This window comes from Hypomesus transpacificus, chromosome 5 (genome assembly GCF_021917145.1).
Source record: "Hypomesus transpacificus isolate Combined female chromosome 5, fHypTra1, whole genome shotgun sequence".
Taxonomy (NCBI): Eukaryota; Metazoa; Chordata; class Actinopteri; order Osmeriformes; family Osmeridae; genus Hypomesus; species Hypomesus transpacificus.
This window is the reverse complement of record NC_061064.1, coordinates 3,196,363-3,212,828: the sequence shown is the minus strand read 5'-3', so window position 1 is coordinate 3,212,828 and position 16,466 is coordinate 3,196,363. Positions and strand designations below refer to the sequence as shown.

General features: G+C 58.8%; 1 protein-coding gene across 1 annotated transcript in view; it reads right to left on the bottom strand.

The window, feature by feature from the left end:
* LOC124467786 (spectrin beta chain, non-erythrocytic 1) overlaps positions 1-16,466 on the bottom strand; it is a 34,409-nt gene that overhangs the window by 1,505 nt on the left and 16,438 nt on the right. Inside the window, 37 exon segments of the mRNA XM_047020215.1 lie at positions 91-133; positions 365-538; positions 765-943; positions 2,799-2,874; positions 3,092-3,216; positions 3,544-3,740; positions 3,954-4,038; positions 4,137-4,275; positions 4,429-4,673; positions 4,774-5,148; positions 5,425-5,629; positions 5,758-5,888; positions 6,154-6,444; positions 6,586-6,675; positions 6,899-7,123; positions 7,453-7,716; positions 7,947-8,093; positions 8,207-8,297; positions 8,404-8,606; positions 8,758-9,294; positions 9,704-9,772; positions 9,775-9,925; positions 10,035-10,138; positions 10,140-10,173; positions 10,606-10,700; positions 10,702-10,818; positions 10,937-11,200; positions 11,317-11,616; positions 11,618-11,712; positions 12,175-12,328; positions 13,268-13,570; positions 13,938-14,096; positions 14,220-14,337; positions 14,458-14,645; positions 14,782-14,894; positions 15,296-15,411; positions 16,211-16,291. Of these exon segments, the coding sequence (XP_046876171.1) occupies positions 91-133; positions 365-538; positions 765-943; positions 2,799-2,874; positions 3,092-3,216; positions 3,544-3,740; positions 3,954-4,038; positions 4,137-4,275; positions 4,429-4,673; positions 4,774-5,148; positions 5,425-5,629; positions 5,758-5,888; positions 6,154-6,444; positions 6,586-6,675; positions 6,899-7,123; positions 7,453-7,716; positions 7,947-8,093; positions 8,207-8,297; positions 8,404-8,606; positions 8,758-9,294; positions 9,704-9,772; positions 9,775-9,925; positions 10,035-10,138; positions 10,140-10,173; positions 10,606-10,700; positions 10,702-10,818; positions 10,937-11,200; positions 11,317-11,616; positions 11,618-11,712; positions 12,175-12,328; positions 13,268-13,570; positions 13,938-14,096; positions 14,220-14,337; positions 14,458-14,645; positions 14,782-14,894; positions 15,296-15,411; positions 16,211-16,291 (6,283 nt within the window).

Below are 16,466 nucleotides of genomic sequence, written 5' to 3'. Positions count from 1 at the left end.
CACACACACACACAGACAGAGAGGGTTAACTCCGACTGATAGACAGGCATGACCGGAGCCACGTTGTGACCAGTGTGTGTTGGCGCTCACCTCGTCCTTAGCTTGGAACAGATACTCCTTCCCATCTCCTAGCCTGCAGGGACAGCACGGAGAGGACAAGCTCAGTGTTAACACATCTCTACTCCCCTTTGGATCACCTCTACAGCATTAGGACCGCAGTGACTGGGCTCTCTCTGAATGTCACCCGGAGAACGAGTAATCGGGCTTATTCAGCCATCGAATCAAATCGACCGACGAACCGACCGACGAACCGCCCGCCCGCCCGCCCTTCACCCCACCTCCTCCCCTCATGACGTGCTCCTACCGAAGCTTGAAGACGTATTTCCTCTTCTTGTAGTCGTTGGCCACCTCGCACACGGCCTCCCCCAGGCTGATGGGCACCTCCCCGTGGTAGGGGATCCCGTTGGAGGCGCTCTTGTTGTCCTTGTAGAAGCCCAGGCTTCCCTTCCGCAGGACGCAGTACACGTTCTGCCAGGATCTGAGGGGAGGAGCGCTCAGTCAGAGATCACAAGGGGATCACAGCCCTCTCTTTCACTCACCTCACCTCCATTTTCATGTCTCCTTTGCCACTCTTCTTCCCTGTCTTCCTTTCTGTCCTTCCCTCTACTCCCCCCTGCCCACACACACTCCCCCCTGCCTCCACACACTCCCCCCTGCCCACACACACTCCCCCCTGCCCACACACACACTCTCCCCTCCCTTACCTGGTAGCTGCCTTCTTGCTGTGTGACTCCATCTCCTGCTTGCGGCAGAGCATGCCCTCCATGGCGTCGGGGCCCGACTCGGCCCCGCCCCTGCTGGGCAGCGTGGCCGACGGGTCCAGCCTGGAGGAGGCCAGGCCGCTGTCTCGACCCGGCCCGTTCACAGAGTCTGTCTCAGAGCCCTGCAGGGGGAGAGACGGGCTAGTCAGCACACAGCTGGACGGAGCACATCACACACACACACACTCTCTCTCTCTCTCACTCTCTCTCTCTCACTCTCTCTCTCCTCTACAGAAAGACCACAGAGCTAGCAGCCATGATGACACCACTAGTCGACAACAAAAACAGCAGTGTGTCGTTGTTGGTGAACTCACGATGCGCTAAACGTGACAAACACAGGAGGACTACACAGAAACACAGACATCCTCACACAGAAACATCCTCACACAGAAACAGCCTCACACAGAAACAGCCTCACACAGAAACACCCTCACACAGAAACATCCTCACACAGAAACACAGACATCCTCACACAGAAACACCCTCACACAGAAACACCCTCACACAGAAACATCCTCAAACAGAAACATCCTCACACAGATACCGACTCACTCTAAACAGAGGTGACCCGTGACACAGCGCCCCCTCACTGCCAGGAGGGGAGAAGCAGGAGGCCAGCCCAGCGTCTCAGACACACACACACACACACAGCACCACACACACTCATGCAATGACGTTTCCACTGAAGAACTCCAGACATGGTCCATAACAAGGCAGCAGGAAGTGATAGGGCTCACTGCGACCCATGAGGGACAACACATGGTTGACTACGTTCCCTAGCATCAACTTGGATTGGAAATCTTGAGTTTCCACCTCAGTTGAAAACCTATTCTCCAGTCGGCCTACTAAACAACAGCTGAATGCACGCAGAAACACAAGACCACTTGGGCGAAGCTACTTTCACGAGTCAAGACGACACATGGGTTCTATTCGCTAGCTTCAAGCTAATAACAACAATTGCTCTCCCAACCACTCATGTCCTGGACAGTTACGGACACAGACTGAGGGGAACTCAGGACAGAGACTGTTCCACTCACGAGCAGAGGGATGTGAGGAATCCGTAGCCAGGAGAGCCTGGGGGGGGGGTTGGGGTGGGGGATGGTGGGGGGGACAGGCTTGGACAGCAACACTGGGGAGGTTGTGCGTGCGCTCAAAGAAAGCAATGATGGCAGCCGTGACAGGGAGCAATGGCGCCCTCTGCTGGGCCAGGCTGAGGTACTGCGGCAGACCAGGAGCAGGGTGCAGGCCAGGCATGGGGAGAGGGGGAGGGGGGAGGGATGAGGAGGCTAGGCTAGGACTACGCCTGGTCGGGTACTCACACGCTCCAGCTGCTTGGGCTTAGAGACGGGCTTAGAGACGGGCTTAGGCTGGGCTTTCTTTCCCACTGACAACGAGACTGATAAGGACTGCAGGTAAAAACGCAACAGGAAAGGTAAGAGGTCCTGGAGTGTGGAGTGTTGCTCGCCAGTGTTAGTGAAACATAACAAGACCCTGACACACAAACAAGTAGATCGTACAAAGACAAAGACACTTGTATCATCTCACATAAATGGACTGATGTTGAACCGACCGTATAGGTCTTCTTAATGATTACTGATAACTTACAAGTTACAAGATATACATATCGTAACACGTACAAACAATGAAAACACATCATCATACATGGATAAGACGACGTGAAGAAGACCACGACATTGAACATCCAAACTGTGAACCAAAAAACGACGAATCGTCGAATTCCAGGTCAAACATCCCTGAGAATGGTGACTGGTTGTGTCTGGTTGTGTCTGGTTGTGTCTGGTTGTGTCTGGTTGTGTCTGGTTGTGTCTGGTTGTGACTGGTTGTGACTGGATGTAACTGGTGGTGTCTGGTTGTGACTGGATGTAACTGGTGTTGTCTGGTTGTGACTGGTTGTGTCTGGATGTGACTGGATGTGAAGAGCATCAGCATGATGAGACTGTGTGAGGTGTGTCTCACCTGGGACGTGTCCTGGTCACTGTGGACTCCATTCACAGATACTGACTGGTTCAGGGTGGTCTGGTCCAGGCTGGTCCTGGAGGGGTACACAGGGGGGGTGAGAACACGACCCAGGCATGTCCAGAAGACGTGTGTACATAGACCATAACCCTAACCCTTTTATCCAAAGCAACAAAGGGGGATTCGAACCCGGAACCTCCTAATTGGCAGTCAAATTGCTCTGCCCCTGCGCTCTACCCCTCCACTTAGCAGCAGCCCGAGTCTCCCCGGGCCTCCAGGCCTCCCAGACTCACCTGGCAGCAGATTCATGTGCTTGGCTCTCGGCCTCGGATGGGGCCACTTCGGTGGGGGGCGGTGTGGGGGGCCGCCTCGCCCTCTCCTCCTCCTCTATCCTCCTCTGACGCTCCTGCTCCTCCAGCTGACACACAGAGGGATGGTTAACGGAGGAGCGTGCCAGCCGCTGTCTGAGGGGCCAGACGGGGCTGTGGCCGGAGGAGCTCGCCAGCCGCTGTCTGAGGGGCCAGACGGGGCTGTGGCCGGAGGAGCTCGCCAGCCGCTGTCTGAGGGGCCAGACGGGGCTGTGGCCGGAGGAGCTCGCCAGCCGCTGTCTGAGGGGCCAGACGGGGCTGTGGCCAGAGGAAGGAGCCAGACGTGCATCACTCCACACACTCAGGCAGGCACAGGAGATGCCATGCCTGCTATATCTGTTCAACACCTCACACACACCTCACACACACGCCCTCACCGTGGTGAGCTTCTCCAGCAGGATGAAGCGCTCCTCCCAGCCGTGGGCCAGCTTCTCAAAGGCCTCGTGGCGTTTGATGAGGCTCTCCACCTCGTCCACGTTGGCGCCCAGCTCCCCCGCCCTCACCAGGGGCTCCTGCCCCGCCAGCCACGACTCGGCCACGGAGGCGTCCCGGCCGAACTGCAGCACCTCCAGGACTGACGGAGACACGGCGAGAGGGGCCAGGAGGGTCACACCGGGGGTGCGAGACACGCCGACCACACGCAAAGACGTCCTGACACCCCACACTCACCTGCTACTCAGTTCTACTGGTTCAAATGCCCCTCACCCGCCCTGCCCTGAGAACATACCCCTATCACCCGCCCTGCTTAGAGAACATACCCCTCACCCACCCTGCCCAGGGAACATACCTATCTGGAGGTGGTCCATCTTGTCCTGCCACTTCTTGTTGGTCTCAGCCCTCCGACCCTGGAGCTGGTCCAGCTTCTCCCGGATCTGAGACGCGGTCACATCGCACGGGTCAGGACAGCAGTCCAACTGCCAACAACTCTGTATATCTATGTGTATGTGTGTGTGTGTGTGTGAGTCCATACCTCGTCAGCTGCGTAGTGGTTGTTGTTGTTGAGAGTGTTGCCCATCTCATAGCAGGCGGTGAAGTTGTCGGCCCGGGTCTCGATCTCAGACTTGATGTCCTGGTGGTTGGCGATGACCAGCCCAGCTGAGGACACATCCCTGGAGGACGCAGGGCAGGGCACAGACAGGTCAGCTCAGGCCCCAATCATTCTCCTTCCCCGGAGAATCCAATCCCAGGACAGATGTGGCGGGTACTGTAGTTGTACTTGCTCAACGGCAATCAAGTTGAACAAGGGGTGGGCGTGGCTTCACCTGGGGCTGTCGTGGGCGTCGATCTGCAGGTTGACCCCGTCCATCCACAGCATGAGGTCGCGCACCATGTTGGAGAATCTGAACTTCTCCACCGTGTCCAGCAGGAGGAGCCGGCGAGCCTGCCCGGCCCCCAGCAGGCCCTCCCAGGCCTCGGTGACGGAGCGCTCGCTGCGGTGGATCTCCTCCGCCTTCTCCCCGGCGTAGGCCTTCTGCAGCCTCGCCGCGTCATCCTGCACCTGGTTCACCTGGGGGGGGGGCAGAGGAGGACCAGCTCAGAACCACGCACGCTGCCTGGGTTTAGGGGGGGGGGAGGTGGAGGTCGGGTGGTTTAGCGCGTGGGCGTACCTGTCCGCTGAGGGCCTGGATGTCGTGCTCGTAGGCCGTGTGCTGCCTGTGCAGGTGCTGGACGGTGTTGAGGTCGCGGCCCAGTTCCGAGGGGAGCGCCTCGCGCTTCTCCCGCACGCGGCCCAGCGCCTCGCGGCCGTCCTGGTGGAAGCGGTGCAGCTCGTAGGAGGCGGCCAGCATCTGCGTGCGCGTGTCGATCAGCTCCAGCAGGTCGGCCCACGCCTCGTTCAAGCCGTCTTTCCACTCGGCCACCGTGGCGTTCTCCGGGTGGCCCGACTCGATCAGGTCGTCCGCCTGGCCGTTGACGCCGTCCACGCGCTCCTGCCCGATGTTGCTGGTGTCCCGGGCAAACTCCCGGAACTTGTCCCTCAGCATCTAACACAAGAGGGGGAGCGGTTAGCAGGCCTGGTCTGCGGCTGGCTGGATGCCAGGCTGGTTATCCAGTAGGGGGTGGGGGGGAAACATTGATTCACATTTGAATCGCGATTCAGTCTGGTAGCGATTCAGATCGATTCACAAATTTGTGTGAATCAAATGTATTTTATTTTCTTGAATCGCGAGGTACCAAAAGATTCCCAGCCCTACTATCCAGGTGTGTGCGGGGGGGGGGGGGGGGGGGGGGGTGGGGGGGGTGTTAGAAGCTGCTCTCACCGTGACGTGCTCGTAGTCCTGGCCCAGCTCGTGAGAGCCGGCCACCACCTCCCTCTCAGCGATCCACTGCTCCAGGTCGTCCACCTCCCTCTTCAGCTGGGTCAGCCTCAGCCTCTCCTGCAGGCGGCCGCGACGCTCCTCCGCCAGGTCCTTCAGCCCCGCGTACAGCTTGTCCACCTGGGCTTGCCGTAGGGTCAGCCTCTCACTGAGCACAGGGAACCAGACCCCAACATGACCACATCAGTCCCCAGCCGTATAACTCAACCTCAGATAGTAGGTATTGGGTTGTGTGGCTCTCTCTCTGGCCTGGTCGAGCCCTCTATGACCTCTGACCTCTCGGGGTGCTCGCTGGTGACCATGAGGCGGCTGCTGTTGGCCAGCTGGTGGATGGTCTGGGCGTAGTCCTCCAGGGCCTGTTCCAGGATCTGATGCTTCTTCACCATCACCATGGCACTCTGCTCATCCTGCAGCGCACACACACACACACACACACAGATGGAGGAAAGTGCATCGATTACGCAACGACAATTGAGAGAAAAAACTAAAACACATCTTGGCGCTCCGCTCATCTGGCCAGGCCGATCCCCTCTATGATCCACCGGTCGGCCTCCCGGGCCTCACCTTGGCCTTCTCCTCTGACATCATGTGCAGCTCCTCCCCCCTCCCGGGCCTCACCTTGGCCTTCTCCTCTGACATCATGTGCAGCTCCTCCCCCCTCCCGGGCCTCACCTTGGCCTTCTCCTCTGACATCATGTGCAGCTCCTGCTCCCCCATCCAGGCCTCGGCCTCGGCTGCGTCCGTGTAGAACTGCTGGGCGCGGTTGGCCTCCACCAGGCGCACGTGCCGCTCGTCTGTCTCGGCGATGAGCTGGGCCCACAGGTCCCTGAGCTCGGCCAGGCGGCCCTCCAGGGCCTCCTGCCTCTCCCCGTCCACCTCCTCCTGCCCCGGGGACATGCTCCGCCGGTGGGCCTGGATGTCGTCAATGCGTGGCTGGTGGCCCTGGATCTCCTTCTGCAGGGTCTGTGCGACGGGGGGGGGGGGGGGGAGGTTTGTTTACAAGTGGGGTAGTGGATTGAAAAAAGTCGAGGCAGTCCTCCTTTTTCCAGAAGCAGGTGGCGCTGGCACTCCTGTGGCGTGTGGGCGTGGGGACAGGGTGCCTACCTGGTTCTTCTTGATGAGCAGCTGCACACTGGGGAGGTCCTTGCCGTGGTCGGTGGAGTTGGCCAATGGCATCCTCTCCTTCACCCACAGCTGATGACGACCAGACACACGCAATGAGTTATACACATACAACCTTAATGAAACTACAACTGAAGAATCTGCTGCATAATTTAGTATAAATGTACTATCAATGTAGTCATTTAGCCTTTTATCCGTTGAACCTCCAAACTCTTGATCTGCGGTCACTGAGCTATCCGCATCCCCCCCCCCCCCCCCCCCCCCCCCGCTATAAACACAACCCCGCCCGACTCACGATCTCGTCCTCCAGGTCTCGGTTGAACTGGTGGGCCTCTTTAGAGGCCAGCAGCCTCTGCTGCCTCTGCTTGAGGGGCTCCTGCAGCTGGCCGAAGCTGTCGGTGACGCGCCTCTGCTGGCCGTCCACCTCGGCCAGCCCCGCGTCCTCCTGGGACAGGGCCAGGGCCTGGGACTGCAGGGACTGCACCTCCTTCTCACGCACCTCCATCTGGTGCTCCAGCATCTGCAGAGGGAACAGCCAGGAGGCTTCGTCAGACAACAGTGGACCCCCCCCTCATACACTACTAATCATGTAGAAGGGGGTCAGATGGCTGAGAGGTTAGGGAATCGGGCTATCAATTAGAAGGTTGCCGGTTTGATTCCCGGCCTTGCCAATTGACGTTGTGTCCTTGGGCAAGGTACTTCACCCTACTTGCCTCGGGGGGAATGTTCCTGTCCCTGGGAGTAAGTCGCTCTGGATAAGAGCGTCTGCTAAATGACTACATGTAGAAGTCTTATTGATAGAGTATGTTATTTTTGCCGCTCCAAAACTAAAGCTGTCCTTCACTTCACCTGGTGCTTCTTGAGCAGGATGTTGACGCTGGTCAGGTCCTTGCCGAAGTCGTCGCTCTGCAGCTGGCCCTCCAGGTTCTTCAGCCAGCCGTCCAGGGCCGAGCAGCTCTGGGTGAACAGCTCCGCCCTGTTGGCGTCAAACAGGCACTGCGCCTTGGTGCGCGTGGTGCTCTCCAGCTCCTCCCACTGCGCCTGCAGGCCGTCCACCGTCTGCTGCACCACCGGCTGCAGCTCGGGCTTCTCCTTCACCAGGGCCTGGCTCTCCTGACGGGGGGAGAGGAGGAGGAGGAGGGGTGGGGAGGAGGCGGGGTGGGCAGGAGGAGGGTTGGGTGCAGATGAGGGGAGGTGGAGGGGTAGGAGAGTTGAAGGGGGTGAGGAAAAGGGGTGTGGAGGAAAGAGCATAAGAGGAGAGTTGAGCACGAGAGCAGACAGATGGACACAATGCCAGACTACCACAGGCAGTGATGTCACACAGACCCAACCATGGCCTTTACCTTGTCCATTTTGTCCAGCCAGTCCTTGTTGGAAGCCAGCTCAGCCATGAAGGCCTGGTGCTTCTGCCACTTGCTGTGGAGGTTCCTCGCCTCGTCGTACGACATGTCCTGGGCGGTCAGCATCTTCTCGTTGATCCAGAGAGAGAGCTGTGGAGAGCACAAAGGGGTCAAACCCATACCAGGGGACAACTAACTACTGTGGGAATGACAAAGGGGTATGGACGGTCAGAGCTGCAGGCTGTAGTGATGCCTGTGTTTACCTCCTGTCCGTCTTGGAGGAAGTCCTGAAGTTCACGGTTGTCCTTCAGTTTCGCCAGGAGCTCGTTAGCTGCCTCCTTGTTCTTCTGATGTCTGATGACGAAACAGAGCGGACACAGAATGAGACACTACTCAATGAGGAAATGTATAAGGGTTTGATCCCTCCCTCCCCCCCTCTCCCCCTCCCTCTCTCCCTCACCTCTCCTGGATGGAGTCGGCCTTCTCCTCGATCTTGTCAGAGTTGGTGTTGAGGTCGCCGACGAGGCGGCGGCCAGCCTCCACCACGCCGGTGATCTTCTCCTCGCTGGCCTCCATGGTGGTCAGGAAGTCCTCGTGCTTCTTGATGGCCTCTTCTGCCCCCTGCAGGCTGGAGGGCATCTCGGTGTGGGACAGCACATACTCCTACAGGGAGGGAAGGCGACAGAGAGGAAACGAGAGAGCGATAACCAAGGTTATAAGCACGTTATGTTCCCACAGGCAACAGTTCCACACGCGACCTCACCCCCAGAGAAAGCCCCCGCTTCCCCTCCGCCCTTCTCCGCCTCCACCCCACCTGGCTGTTGAGGAAGCTCTCCGCCTGCTTCACGTCGCGCAGGAACGTCTGGAAGTCGAAGGCCTGGGCCAGGAGGCTGTGGCGGTTCTCCCACATGCGGCGCAGCTCGTGCCAGCCCGTGTCCAGCGCCTGCAGCCTCTGAGCCAGGAACATGTACTGGGCGTCCGTCTGGCCCTGGGTCACCTCCTCCCCCAGCGCCCGCATCTTCTCGTAGTCCTCCTTGTAGTTGTCCACCTCGTTCTTGATGCTCTCGTGCTGGGCGAGCAGGCCCTCGGCCTCGGCCAGCGACGTGGGGATGTCCTCGGACGCCACGGCCGTCTGCGTGCGCGACAGCCACGACTGGAAGTCGTCCAGGTCGCGCAGGAAGCCCTGCAGCTTGCTGGCCTCGCCCAGGGACTCCTCCCGCCGCTTCATGGTGGCGTTGAGCTCCTCCCACACCTCCTGGATGCCGCCCAGGCGGGCGTGGATCTCGTCCGCCTGCTCGGGGTGTTCCCGGGCCAGCTTCTCTGCCTCCTGCCTCAGGTCGTCCAGCTTACCCTGCACACACACACAGGGAGGGAAACAGAGTCAAATAAAGGGGGTCAGATGGCTGAGCGGTTAGGGAGTCGGGCTATTAATCAGAATGTTGTTGGTTCGATTCCCGGCCGTGACAAATGACGTGTCCTTGGGCAAGACAATTCACCCTACTTGCCTCGGGGAGAATGTCCCTGTACTTACTGTAAGTCGCTCTGGATAAGAGCGTCTGCTAAATGACTAAATGTAAATAAATTAAAAATAAACAATGAATTTTTGTTCACGCTCGGGAAAGCACGCGGTCAGGTGTGTTGGAGCAGGAAAACATCTAAAACGTACAGGACAGGGGGTCCCTGAGGACCAGGGTTGAAGACCTCTGGCCTAGAATATGACTCTTGCCCCTCCTCACCCCCCCCCCCCCCCCCTGCTGTACCTGAATGGCCTCCAGGTCTCTCTCCATGCCGGTCAGCTTGCGCTGCAGGGCCATGACCCCCAGCCAGGTCGTTGCCCCAGGCTCTGGGTGGACTCGATCACCTTGGTCTTCTCCCTCATCCAGGTCTGGATCTCGTTGCACTCCAGGTGGTAGTTCTGGATGTTCAGGGCAGACTCCAGGTCCTGCTTCTTCTGCTCCGCCAGCCGCTGGAACTCCTTCCATCTGGGGAACGACAGGACGTCAAAACCCTTATCTCCCTCGCTGTCCACCTCACACAGTCTTTAGTCAACGCATCGTTCCAGCGTATTGACACGGTGGTGCTGCCTCTCACCTGTCGTTGAGCTGGTCCTGGGTCTGGTGAATCTGCTCCTTGCTGCGGTTGTCAGAGCCCAGCAGCTGCTCCACCACCTGGTTGACGTCCGTGATGCGAGTGCCCCAGGTTGTTCATCTCGGGCTCCAGCGTCTCAAACCTGCACGCGCAGCAACAGCTAATGTTCACTCTCATTACACACACACACACAGGACAGAACCGCGGTGTGCTCCGATGATAACACGTACATACACGGCGCAGGAAAGTGTCAAATATCAAGACGGCACCAATAACGACACCATATGTTAAGTAACAATATCACTCATGTCCCTCCCTCCCCTCCCCCCTCCCTCCCCCTCCCCTCCCTCCCTCCCTCCCCCCTCCCTTCCCCCCCTCCCTTCCCCCCCTCCCTCCCCCCTCCCTCCCCCCCCTCCCTCCCCCTCCCTCCCTCCCCCCTCCCTTCCCCCCCTCCCTTCCCCCCCCTCCCTCCCTCCCTCCCTCCCCCCCTCCCTCCCCCCTCCCTTCCCCCCCTCCCTCCCTCCCCCCTCCCCCGCTCCCTCCCTCCCTCCCCCCTCCCTCCCTCCCCCCTCACCTCTGCTGCACCACCTCCAGGTCCTCCAGCTTGGTGGGGATCTCCATGCTGTCCAGCCACTGCTCCTTCTCCCCCACCCACAGCTGGCAGGCCCCCCGCCTCGCTGTACATGCGGTAGAGGGCCAGCGCCCCCTCCAGGGCCTGCCGCCGCGACGCCGACAGCGACGCTAGCTCCTCGTAGCGCTGCTCTATGGCGGGCAGGCGCCCCTCCACCTGCGGACGGCCGGGACGACCGGGTTAGGGCACGGAGCAGGGCAGAGCCGAAAGGTGGGGGGGGGGAGGGAGGGGGGGTCAGATGAAGGGAGCTGGGGGAGGCAGGGAGAGGCCTGACCTGAGGGGAGTGCGTGTAGGCCTGGGGCAGGCTCTGGGCCTGCTCGTGCAGGGAGTCGATGAGGGGCCGGTGGCTCTGGACCTCCTCCTCCACCTCCCTCTGCTTGCGGGCCAGCGTCTGGGTGGAGAACTCGTCGTGGCCCACCTCCTGGCTGGACACCTGCCTCAGCGTCTCCATGATCCACGCCTCCATGTCGTTGGCGTCCGTCTGGAACTGGTGCATGGCCGACGCCTCCTTCAGGCTCTGCTCCCTCAGCTGGGAGGTCTGGGGACAGGGGGGGACGGGGGACACTGTTTACGCCCTGCTGGTGACGTGGAAACAGGATATTACAGGATGCACTCTCTCCTGACACGGGTCTGGGTCCTCCCAGGCTCGCTCACCTCCTCCAGGTGTGCCCACTGTGCTCGCACGTCCCGGATCCTCTCGGTGACCTGGGCCGCCCCGACGTGCCCCTCCTCCACCAGGGCCTCCCCGGAGGCGATGCTGTTGCTCAGCGGGCCGTAGCGCGCCGCCATCTCGTCCCTGAAGGCCTCGTGCTTGCTAAGCAGGTGCAGGGCGGAGGTGAGGTCGCGGCCGCAGTCGCCCGCCGCCAGAATCTGCTCCTGCTCGCGGATCCAGGCCGCCTCCTCGCCCAGCTCCCACAGGAACTGCCACAGGCGCCGGGAGTCCTCCAGGCGGCCCCCGCCGCTCGCCCGCCAGCTGGCCCAGGTCGTCGTAGGCCCGGCCCAGCAGGGTCACCTTCTCATCCACCAGCGCTGGCTCACACGGCTTGTACACTGAGAGAGAGACAGAGAGACAGAGAGGGAGAGACAGAGAGAGAGAGACAGAGAGAGAGACAGAGAGAGAGACAGAGAGAGAGAGGGAGAGACAGAGAGAGAGACAGAGAGAGAGACAGAGAGAGAGAGACAGAGAGAGAGACAGAGAGAGAGACAGAGAGAGAGAGAGAGAGAGAGACAGAGAGAGAGACAGAGAGAGAGACAGAGAGAGAGAGACAGAGAGAGAGACAGAGAGAGAGAGACAGAGAGAGAGACAGAGAGAGAGACAGAGAGAGAGAGAGGGAGAGAGAAAAAAAGGGGGAGAGAAAGGGATCAAACCCAAATGATTCCTCACTGAATAACTAAAGCAGAGACAGAAGAAAAACCCAAAAGTAGCACAGTTGCTTGCGATACAACGCATGAATCAATTCACATCAAATTATTTTCAATTGCTAGCGTGTGCGCGTGCGCGTGACGCCTCACCCTGCTCGTCGGAGGTGAAGCGCTGGGCGGCTCCCTGCACGGCGCGGACCCTCTCTGCCTGGGCCGAGATGTCGGCCTCCACCAGGGTGTGCGTCTGCAGCAGGTCCTCCACGTCGTGCAGGTGCCTCCCGCTGTCCTGCGACTGCAGGCGGCCCTGGGGACACAGCACACCGCAGGGATCACACATCACATAAACACCCAGGACCTGGCCCCCCCTCTCTGCACGCCCGTCTGGCTCGGGGCAGCAGGCCCTGGCAGGGCCGGTGACATGCAGTGACTCTGGAGACTGCGATGGCTGGGAGGTGAGATGCCGATGGGCCGCGACAATCTGGACGGACTAGGAGACTCGCATTACGTTCCTGCTTTGTACAATGTTTAGATTTGATACATTTTACTGTGTCTAATTAGAGGGTAAATGGCAGGGCCGAAAATAAACCCATATCCCCGCTGCTACTGGAAGTTCTAGATGAAGCCAGCAGGGTCAATAACGGGGTCTAGCCTTCGGAGAGACTGATGATAAATGAGACTTATTAACTTGAGACAAAAGTGGGTTCATGGAGGGCTTATCGATCTGTTTGCTGTTGATGTGCTCGCGGTGGGGAGAGGGGTTTTCTGAGGGCTCAGCCTACTGGTGTGCCTAGCTCAGCACATCCTGGTAAACCCCAACACAGACAGGGCAGGGCAGGTCAGGACAGGACAGGGGGTGGGGGAGGGGGTCCCAGGGAAGAGCAGGCTTCTGTGGGTTTCAGTGGACTTCTAGACATGATTGGGTTGGACAGGGTTGGGCATGTTGTGTGTGCATCAGCACCTCATTCCATTTATGAGATTAGAGGTTTATGTTCTGGCAGCACAACGACTAAGACTAGAGGGACTAGTGAGTCTCTGGGGTAGCAGTAAAACGTTTCCTCCACTTTAGTTTCTCCGAATGCATTTCTTTTTTCCTTTTCTTTTTTGAGGGGTTTAGGTTGGTTCTAGGAGCTGATCTGTGGCCATCCGTAAAGCCCTCTGTCATCCACCCTGTCAAACAGGACTCTACAACGTCAACCTGACTGGGTTTTAACCCTCTGTAAGGCATCCGTCTCCCCTCGTCTACCTTCATGTCTCCCATCCAGTCCATGATGTAGCGCATCTCCTGCAGCAGCCTCTGCAGGTCCCTGTGGGCGTGCAGCCTCTCCCGCCGCGCCGCCAGCAGCTCCTTCAGGTACTCCCACAGCCGCAGCACGTTATCCCTCCGCGCCAGCACGCGCCTCACGTCGTGGTATCCCTCCGCTTCCAGCTCGCGGGCCACCGACTCCACGGTGGCCACGCGCTCACCGTACGCCCCGATGTCCGTCTCGATGGCCTCGTGTTTGCGGGTGGCCGCTTCCACCGCCCCCAGGTCCACGCCAAAGTTGTCCTGCGGGGGGGAGGGGGGGGGTCAAAGGTTAGCGCCGGAACGGGCTGGTCTGTTTGAGACCATCGCTGCTTCCCTCCTTCACAACAAATCCCAAAAGGTTTTTCAGCAACGTTACACGTTGTGTTTGAGGAAGAGAGCATAAACACAGGTTATTAACAGCCCCAGTGGGGAGATCAGCCCCATTCAGGTACATCCCTCCCACCTGCACTGGAGAGATCATTAGAACAGTTCATCTTCAGGGCAGCTGCGTGTACATAAATCTAAATCAACACGCCGCCATCCCAGTCACTGATCATCCCAACTGTAATCGCCACGGGGACGGACGCCCCCTCCCTCCTGCCCCCTCCCCAGGTGTGTCGTGGGTTACCTGGGAGACGAGTCTCTGGTTCTCGCTCAGCCAGGTCTCCCTCATGGCGGCCTTGCGGTCGAAGCGGGCGGCGAGCATCTCCAGCTTCTCCTGGCGAATCAGCTCGTTCCTCAGTGCCAGCTCGCGCTCGTGCTCCGCCTTCTCCAGGCGCTCCCAGGCCTGGCCGGCCAATCAGAACACAGATGGTCAGAGCAGAGAGAGAGCAGGTTCCTGTGCTGGGAGGAGGGTCTGTGAGGAGGAGCCCCACCCGGAGCTATAGGGTCCTGGGGGGCAGGATCCTACCTTGTTGATGTCAGTGATGAGCTTGCCCTCTCTGGGCATGTACACCTTCTGGTTGTTGGCTCTCATCTTGCTCTGGATGGTGAAGAGCAGCACCTCCAGGTTCCCCTTCTCTGTGAATCTGAGGAAACACGCGCACACACGCACACTTTTGAAAACCTCTCAAACGTTGGCCTCGTGTTCTGGAATGTGTCAACGCTTCCCTCCGCTAACCCCCCCCCCCCCCAGACCCCTCTCTTACTTGGGGGGCTTCTCCACGGTGCGGTAGGTGTTGAAGGCCTGCAGCTGGTTCTGCACGGTGCTCAGGGAGTTGGCCAGCTGCCGGTCGTTGAGGGTCAGGATGGTCTGCTCGATCCACTGCAGCAGCTCCGACGCCAGGGTCTCGTACTTGTCGATCAGCTGGTCTGCCTCGATGGCGTAGTCCAGCACCTAGCGAGACAGGCAGGAGGGGTGAGGGTCACACACACACACACCATCTGTTAGCACACAAACGCACGGAAGCACACACAGTCTGTATGCACCCCCCCACACACACACACACACTAACACACACACAGTAGCCCACCTTGCCGATCCTCTTGCCCTCCACAGCCAGGGCCTTCATCTTGGAGAAGTAGTGGTAGTAGGTGGCCACGTAGGTGATGATGGACTTCTCATCTGGCTGGTCCACATTCACATCTGGACAAAGACGGCACTGTCAGCCTGCTTCACTGGAGCCCCATTATCCCTCTCATCTACTTAGCATGCACACACACACACACACACATCCACATCCCATTTCCTTTAAGAACACGTGGGCCTCGTCTTCAAATCAAGCTCAGGGCTCAGAAGGGAAGCCAAACCGTCCCCATATATGGACTTCCAGACCAGTGATGTCAGAAGGCATCCCTAAGCCACTGTGCCCAGTCTGGCCTCCCATCTCCTATTCGCTCTTAAGCTGTCATTCATTCTGGTAATCCATCCATCCACCCCTCCCCTCCTCCCTCCCCCAGTCCAACCAGCTATCCCAGGACAGAGGCTCTTCCTGGTGGGGGGTAACTCCCACGTTCCCAGGTGTCTCTCCCAGGGATCCCCCTCACCTTCTGGGTCCAGCAGCTTGGTGACGCCTAGCTCTTTCTCCGCCACGTTGAAGGCGTTCTGGAGGTTGTAGTGGGCGTTGGACCGCTTCAGGTTGTCGAACTCAATGAGGTCCGATCTGGAAAGGGGGGGCAGGGAGCTTGTTCATGACAACACTCATCTCATGGCTGGGAGGACTGTCATCGAAACCACTGAATTCAGTCTGACAAGTCAACAAAGAAGAAGACTTATGGTCTAATGAATCTTTTTTTTTCAATTCGTTCCAAGTCTGTCTTATCTGTGGTCTCTGTCCTCTGTTTAATGAGATAAGATCATGTAGAGATGATAGTGCCATCTTGTAGCCCTGAAGATTGAATCACTCCTCATTAAAAATGACTTCTACACTCTGGAAAACCACAAACCTACAAACAGGCAGCAACGCTGCAGGCATTCATTTCGGTTCAACCTGTCCGTGTTCAACAATCGAGGGGAAGCCACTGACAATCAACCCGTTAACCCCGCCGGCACACTACCAGCAGGGGGCACCAGTGAGCTACTGGGCACGCTCTCGCGTGAACATCCAGTGGGTTTTATTTCCGTTATCTAGGTCAACTTACTCCAGTGAGTTGGTATTTTTCATCCACGTATCCAAACTGCTGAAAGTTTGTAGGAGAGGAGGGTTGAGGAGACCCACATAGACAAACAGGAGGTTCAGACCCCCCCAGAGACAAGGTGTCATGGCAGGTGGACCACATTAGACAAGAGGTCCTGATAGGACCAGAGGGCGAGGCACTTATCCTCAGATAATGGAACAGTTAATCATCTAAATATAGCTCTTTATAGAGAACACGGCGGGCACCCAGCGGCCTACAGTTAACGGCTGACTTCCTGTTGATGACAGTGTGGTGCACAGGGTCATGTGCTGGCAGGTGGTTGACCTGTGTTTGTGCACGATGGCGTTGAACGCCAGGCCGTCTCTCCAGCTGGTGGTGAAGTTGTGGACGTTCACGTTGGGGTACCTGCAGGGAGAAGGTCAACGGGGATTAATCATCAACTACACGCAGGAAGAGTTCTGTCACATGGCCAATGATCTCTCACGCGGACTTTGGGAAATGTCTCTCCGACGCTGCCCTCCCTCCCCACCTCCCACCTTTCCCCTCCCCTCCCCCCCTCCCCTTCCCCCCCCCCCCTCCC